The sequence below is a fragment of the Egretta garzetta genome, unplaced genomic scaffold, assembly GCF_000687185.1.
Source record: "Egretta garzetta isolate BGI_Z169 unplaced genomic scaffold, ASM68718v1 scaffold16, whole genome shotgun sequence".
Classification (NCBI taxonomy): Eukaryota; Metazoa; Chordata; class Aves; order Pelecaniformes; family Ardeidae; genus Egretta; species Egretta garzetta.
Window position 1 is genome coordinate 3,206,964 of NW_009260022.1, and position 8,126 is coordinate 3,215,089.

An 8,126-nucleotide genomic window follows, 5' to 3' on the forward strand; every position below is an offset into this window, starting at 1 on the left:
CAGTGCCCTCCCTTAGCGGCTTGCAGCAGTTATTTTAAAGCCATGTTCACGGCCGATATGAAAGAGAAATCTAAAAACCAGATCAGACTTCCCGGGCTCAGCCATGCCGTACTGGAAGCCCTCGTGAATTATGCATACACATCACAGATCCAGATAACAAAGAGTAACGTCCAAAGCCTGCTCCAGGCTGCAGACCTCCTCCAGTTCCTGTCAGTAAAGAAAGCCTGTGAGCAGTTTCTGGTGAGGCACTTAGATACTGACAACTGCATAGGGATGCACTCCTTTGCCGAATATCATGATTGCTCGGAGCTAGAAAAAGAGTCCAGGAGGATATTGTTATGGCAGTTTGAAGAAGTGTGGAAGCAAGAAGAGTTTCTGGACATTGGCAAGGAGAAGCTCTCTTACATTCTCTCCAGGGAGAATCTCAATGTTTGGAAAGAAGAGGCAGCTGTTGAAGCTGTCGTTAAGTGGGTTGCACACAACGTGGAAGAAAGAATTGAAGACGTCTATGAACTGCTGAGCTGCATCAAAGTGGACTTAGACAGCATGTATTTGAGGTCAGCTTTAAGCCTACAAAAAAAATGCCGACTTAATGACAACAAGATAAGGTCACTCATATACAGTGCCCTGAACCTCAATCCCAAAAGTCTTTCCAGAAGACCCACAGCAGCCATGTATGTGATCGGAGGATATTATTGGCATCCCTTATCAGAAGTGCATGTTTGGGACCCTTTAACCAACGCATGGGTCCAGGGAGCAGAGATGCCAGATCACACCAGAGAGAGCTATGGGGTCACTAGCTTGGGGCCAGACATATATGTGACAGGAGGTTATAGAACAGAAAGCATCGAAGCCCTTGACACCGTATGGATATATAATAGCGAGAGAGATGAATGGACAGAAGGCTGCCCCATGCTTGACGCAAGGTATTACCACTGCGCAGTTTGCTTGAGTGGCTGCATCTACGCGTTGGGTGGTTACCGAAAGGGAGCTCCAGTGCAAGAAGCAGAGTTCTATGATCCTTTAAAAAAGAAATGGCTTCCTATTGCAAACATGATCAAAGGTAGGTAAGCTTTTGTTTGACATCTGCCTCAAACATTGATCCTTTTGTGTTTGCCACTTTTAAATGCCGTGGACACATTTAGGGTTTGATCCAAGTTCTACTGAGCCCATGGGAATCTCCTGTTGATGTTGGTGAGCTTTAGTTCAGGTCTTTACTAGCCAAACGACTGCAAACATCCCAACACTATGCTGGGCTGTGCCACAGAACACAGGTCAAAAAGCAAGTGGTACTCTGTGTTTAATTTTGCCTTCTTCCTGTCCAAATTAGAAGGAAATCAGAAAACTACCTGGGATTAGAGTCCATTCAGTAGATGGTCAAAGAGCAAGCTCCAATAAAGGGATTGTATTATTTTAATCTAAGATCAGGTTACTGAGGTTTTCTGTGCAATCATTTGTAAAGGTGTTACCTTCATTTAAAACTTTTTGCTTGCAGTTTCCTCATATTTCAGTGTGTCATCTGTTCAGGACCTTTAATTTAATCTTTAGTGTGAGGATAATGAAAAACACTAATACCTGTTTCTAGCAGCCAAAATAGTGATCTGTTAAAAATGCATGAATCTGGATCACAGCCTAACTAAAGGGTATTATTTTGTTATAAAATTTATAAACAAGTGTATATTTTATCATACATTTTTATAAATTAATGTAATTATTTGCAATTATAAAATTTTACGGTAAGTTGATGCAACATGGTATTCTACATACGTGAGAGTTTTCGGAGGTATCTGTAACAGGAAAAAACACTTATCATGCTACTACAACTTTCCTCGTTCTTTGTATATTTTCCACAAGCATTGCTATTATTCTCTTTTTATTTCCTTTAAAAGTAAAAATGCTATGCTAATACTTTGAGCGGTTACCCATTCTGTGCAGATGTTTTGTCCCATTTGCTGCATGAAACTTCTTACTTGCTTAAAAAGCCACACTAATTTCCTAATTTTGGTCCATTTTATCTTGCCAGATCCTTTGTTTTCTTTTGTTTTGTTCTCCTAGAGACAGAGTTAACATGGCTCCGTTCTGTTTATGTCCTTGTTTATACAATAGCATAATTAAATACCATGAGAAAGACTACAAGTACCAGAAAAGATACCTTGATACACTGAATGATCTCAGCTCCTGTTGTCTTTGTCCTTACCATAAAAAAATCTTTAACTTAGTGTAATATTGAAAGTAATTCCCTGTTCCAAAACCAATGTGACATTGTGTCTTTAATTACTGCATAAAACTTCTGTGAAGTATTGTGTGGCTGTATGATATGCAATATGTATCAGTTACTGCAGTTTTATTTCATTGCTCTTGACTTACACTGATAAAACAAGGTGTCTTGACAAGCTTATTTAATTTCACATTCCGTTAAATATTGGAAGCACAATTTCACCCTAAAATATTAATTAACGAGTCATTTGAAATGGGATTAAGGATGGAAGTGACCGTGGTTATCGTGTGCAGTCTGAAGGTGTGTTGTGACTTTCACACTGTGTACAGGTGTTGGAAATGCCACTGCCTGTGTCCTGCATGAAGTCATCTACGTAACCGGAGGTCACTATGGGTACAGGGGAAGCTGCACCTATGATAAAATCCAGAGATACCATTCAGGTAGCAATGAGTGGAGTATAGTCACCACAAGTCCACATCCAGGTAAACAACAATTTCTGTAATGAGCAGAGATCTCGATTTGATTCCTTGTATCTGGGAGTCTTTAAGCCCACTTAAGAGTTTCTGTCATGTTCCTAATAAAAGGGGCAATGCCTGTAGGGCAGCAAGGGCCAGAGTGGGATCATCTCCCATTTCCAGACTCTGAGAGGGGAAGGGAAGACCCTCTTCAAGCATCTGTTGTATAGAAACCATTATATAAATACTGAACTAAGGAATGGCTGCATTCTATCAAATAACATAGTAAAATAATTTCCTATAAAATCATAGAATCGTAGAATCGTTTAGGTTGGAAAAACCTTTAATATCATCAAGTCTGACCGTGAACTTAGCACTGCCAAGTCCACCACTAAACCATGTCCCTAAGCACCACATCTACCCATCTTTTAAATACCTCCAGGGATGGGGACTCAACCACTTCCCACAGCAGCCAGGGAATGTCAATGCTTGACAACCCTTTTGGTGAAGAAATTTTTCCTGGTATCAAATCTAAACCTCCCCTGGCCATTGAGGCCATTTCCTCTTGTCTTATTGCTTGTTACTTGGCAGAAGAGACCGACCCCCACCTTGCTACAACCTCCTTTCAGGTAGTTGTAGAGAGCGATCAGGTCTCCGCTCAGCCTCCTCTTCTCCAGGCTAAACCACCCCAGTTCCCTCAGCTGTTCCTCATAAGGTTGGTGCTCCAGACCCCTCACCAGCTTCGTTGCCCTTTTCTGGGCACACTCCAGTGACTCAATGTCCTTCTTCTAGGGAGAGGCCCAAAACTGAACACAGTATTCGAGGTGCGGCCTCACCAGTACCGAGTACAGGGGAAGGATCACTTCCCTACTCCTGCTGGCCACACTATTCCTGATACAAGCCAGGATGCCATTGGCTCTCTTGGCCATCTGGGCGCACTGCTGGCTCATATTCAGCTGGCTGTTGACTAACACCCCCAGGTCCTTTTCTGCCGGGCAGCTTTCCAGCCACTCTTCACCAAGCCTCTAGCGTTGCATGGGGTTGTTGTGACTCAGGTGGAGGACCCGGCACCTGGCCTTGTTGAACCTCACGCAATTGGCCTCAGCCCATTGATCCAGCATGTCCAGGTCCCTCTGTAGAGCCCTGTACCTTCAAGCAGATCAACACTCCTGCCCAAATCTATGTATTCATTGCCTATGAATTTTTTGTCGAAAATAATTTATATGAATTTTAAAAGGGTTCTCTTTATGTCCATTTGGTAACAAAGTTTTTAAAGCAATTCTCACTAAGTACTGGTGCTCACGCCTGTATCGTCTGTAATGCCTTGAGCTTGCTTTTTCCCAAGTGTAGCAGAAAATCCTGAGGTGTCTCCTAAGGTCAGTGAAGAAACTTGGCCACCCTCAGTAGTGCCCAGTGTTTGTCACGTAGCTGCAGTTTAAGTTCACATTATCATGCTGAATTGAACTGTATTCCTTTCTTCCTGAAGAATACGGATTGTGTTCGATTACATTACAAAACAAGATCTATTTTGTGGGTGGACAGACCACGATCACGGACTGCTATGACCCAGAGCAAAACAAGTGGAAGCAGATGGCTCACATGATGGAGAGAAGGATGGAGTGTGGCGCGGTGGTTATGAACGGATGCATCTATGTAACAGGAGGATATTCCTATTCAAAAGGGACATATCTGCAGAGTATTGAGAAATACAACCCTGAACTGAATAAATGGGAAGCAGTAGGTAACCTTCCCAGCGCTATGCGGTCACATGGCTGTGTCTGTGTGTATAACGTGTAAACATTTAATTCTTGCATTGCTGCTTCAGAAAACAGCAGATGCAGTGCTCATAACAGTACTGATTACCTCATGAAACGTCTAATACAATCTCTTGGCGCACATCACTAAAAAATAGGTAAAATTTGTTTTTATTTTAAACAATTCAGAAATACAAATATGTTTTTCAGTCCTGTCATTCTTTTATCATGAAAGCTTTCAAATTACTCTCTTGTAATACTTTGTGCAGCTATGTAGGAACTACTGTGAAAACCAGATTTGTTTTCATTAATCACTGGGTGGAACTATAATCTGATGCTAAGATGAGTAAAGCCAAACAAAATACCCTGCATTTCTATGGACTACTGGGCTTAAGGTGAAATCTCGATACTCTGAAGGTAGCTATAGAAATGCTCCGCTGCCACGAGCTAAGTGTGTGGTACGTACAGAGCAATATCACTTCAATAACTAGGTTATCCCACCCAGCAATTGTGGGCAGTTACAGGATGCCTCTAATTCCACTTTCAAATGCCAGAGCAGAGAAGAGCACACAGGCTGGGAGCGAGGGAAGAAATGTCAAGCGGTAGCCCCAGAGCACAAGTCGAAAGCGTGCGCTTGTTTTCCAGAAGAAGAGTGCTCTGCAGGCCCCGGCAGTTGGAGAGAAGTGCTTGCTTTGCTGTTTTTTCACTGGCAGGGCCCTTGAGAAATAAAAAGACAACCCTGCATGGCTTTGCAGTGGGGTCTTTGGCTGATGCACAGATATTTTCTTTTTTCAGGGAAAAGTCTTACCACGGTAACTACTTTTTAAAGTCAAATTTAAGATGTGTGACTTTGTGGAATGGAAGTAGGAAATGAGAGACACGGGAAAGTTGGTAACATCCCCCCTTGATACAAACTGCTCTCTTTTTGTTTAACAGCATTCGGGCTTTTCAGAGTGCTAAACTGTGACTTGAGCAAAGGTGACAACTGAAGAAACTTACTAGAATATGTTACGCATGGAGAAATTGAATGCTAAGTGATCCACTGGATTTATTTACTATTTCAAAACATAATAAGAGATCTTCAGATTTTGTCTAGAAAGCAACTTGAGATGGGCAGGTTGGTCATCATTTTGTCACCTCTTTGCTGGGAGACTCCCGCGGCAGGCTCCCAGCGCAGCACGGCAGTGCCAGGGCCAGCAGAATCCACAGGTAGCATTTAAGTAGCTGGTGTTTTGAGCCTGCCAACCCCAGCCTTCTCACCAGTCCTTGTTTTGCATCCTGCCATGCAGGCAGTAATACAAATGCATTTGACTGAACCGTTATTGCAGTGACTTCTTAGGATTTGTTTTCACCTCATAGCTTGTATAGATCCTGCAATGTGGGGCTTTTCATTAGCCGGGTTCCCCAAGGGAGCAAGGTGCAGCTGTGTTGTCTTCTTGTGCGTGTGTCAGCTCCCCTCTAACGCTGGATTTGCTTGTCTGGGTTCAGCCATGTTCTACAGGAAGGTGTAGGCCTTAAAAATATACTTTATTTTTTCCCCAGGTTTTATGAAAATTAGGAAGAGGATAGAGGGGGGAGAGAGAGACTGAAAGGAAGCATGAGTTGTGTGGGAAGTCCAAGATGGCAAAGCCTTCCCAGTGCCGAGGAGGTGGCTGTGAGGAGTGTCCCTGCTCCTTTCCTGCCTTTGCTGGCCCTCACCCGGTCCTGCTTCAGCTGCTGCGGGGCCATGCAGTCTGGTGGCAGGGATCCCAGTAAGGAAATGCCCTGGGGAGCAGAGAGGCTCTTTGAGCCCAGATCAGTTCCCCAGGCCAGCTTACAAAACGACATCAGAAACAGCTGTTACAAGAGGGAGGCTACACAGGGCTGCCGTAGGGTGTGGCGGGAACTTCCGACACCAGCACTGCCCCCAAAAAGGAAACCTTGGTTTTACTGGATGCATCAGATATGATGGAAGCAGCTTGCCAAGCAGGTAGGCCCCAAGTTTGTAATACTTCTTTTTTCTTGATCATAAGCACTTTCAACATTTTTTTGTTCTTTCACCTTTTTGTACTATTTCTCACTTGCGTTTGACTGCTGGTAGCAGGCGGCACTCAACTCTGAGCTTTGATGTGAAGTTCTGTGGTGTATATATAGATCTTGGTTTGATGTCTTTGTGTGTCACCTTACTATGTCATGTCACACGCACATGTGCGCTTGGGTTCAGCATTTTGCTTCGTTAGCCATCCCACTGAGAGCTATTTCAGGATCCAGTGTAATTTGTGTAAAGACTCTAAACTGTAAAGAGGTGTGGGGAATTGAGCTCTGACGCTGTTGGAAATGCGTGGGCCGGGCAGGTGAATGAAAGAAAGTAAGTGAATGTTTCTCCTGGAAATCTCCACAGCCAGGTGTGGTTCAAAGGCAGGTGGAGCTTTAAAACACGACATTGCAAGAGCATGAAGGTGATCTTTGTGTCGAACAAAACTGCAGTGAACTCAATGTGTGTAATTTTTCAATGCAAAATATGTATCTTTGAAGCCTCATGTTTGTCGAAAACCACGAGCATTGAACAGCTGCTGGTGGCTGGCCCTGAGGTTCATTCCTGCCTGTCACCGACAGTTGTAAGATGATGAAAGGATGCAGGAACAAGACAAGAACAAAACCTCCCAGCGCCCACCTGTCTGCTGCTTCTAAACCAGGTGCTCGCCGTTGGTGAAGGACAGCGCTGTTCCAGGGCTGGAGCAGAGGCACTGGAAGCCAGGGCACACCTTCTCCCCCCAGGGAACCTTCAGGCCAGCAATGCGCTGCTGCCCGGCCTCAGCGCAACTGCGAAGTGACAAAACCCTTCAGTTGTGACGCGCTGGGAGAGCGCGTGCTGATCTGGCATAAATGCAAGCCATTGAGCCGCTGCCTAGGGCTTCGGAGAAGTCCCAAGTTTTTAGAGATTTTTGAATGCGTTAGGATAAACGGAGTGTAAAAGTTCAGACTTGCTGTTAAATTTTAATGGGTGCTATTTGTTATAATAACCAACGATGCCCTTTGAAATCAGCTCACGTCCCAAGGAAGCGTGAAGCACTCGCGTCTCGGGCACAGGCAGCGACACGAACTCGGTGAGAGGAACGGGGATTCTGGCCCCCGGTCAGTAACTTGTGTGTCCCGGCAGTGGTGGGGAGCTCGCAGCAGGGGATGCTCAGCCGTCGGCGTGATGGGTTTTTAATAATAATGGTTGAATGTGAACACTACATTATTGTGCTATCAGACCTGTGTTATGGTAGGCACTGATTCACTGTTTCACTTGTGAACTAGAAAAATGAGCTCATGCAGAAGTCAGATCCATTGCTCAGTCAGTACTATTTATTAAACTGTTGCTCATGTGATCCCCATGTTGGTAGCGCCATAGATGCCTACAACACCTCTGTAATACTTAAATGAATGTTTGTAATATTTAATAAATGTAAATACAGCATCAGTGCACAATGCAAGCTTAAAGTTACTTTTTCTGTCAACTGTGCAAAAAGCGCGTGAACCAACCGGGGCCGCGGCCGGCGCTGGGCCCTGCCGGTGCTCACGGCGCGCCACCGCGCCCGCCCCCCCCGCTGCTGCTTGCGCGCTCACCGACGCCAGAACAAAACACGAACTCGTTTCCCCGCTTCCCGCTGTCTGTATCCCAGTGCCCCTCCCAAGCCCTTCCGGGCGCGGGGACGCCTCTGGCCGCGGGCACCG

General features: G+C 44.9%; 1 protein-coding gene across 1 annotated transcript; it reads left to right on the top strand.

The window, feature by feature from the left end:
- Window positions 1–18: 18 nt before the first annotated feature.
- LOC104128004 (kelch-like protein 23) lies at window positions 19–4,470 on the top strand. The gene is made up of 3 exons (XM_035896254.1): window positions 19–1,063; window positions 2,548–2,700; window positions 4,160–4,470. The coding sequence occupies exons 1-3, from the start codon at window positions 43–45 to the stop codon at window positions 4,468–4,470; spliced, it is 1,485 nt and encodes a 494-aa protein (XP_035752147.1). The 5' UTR covers window positions 19–42.
- Window positions 4,471–8,126: the final 3,656 nt, after the last annotated feature.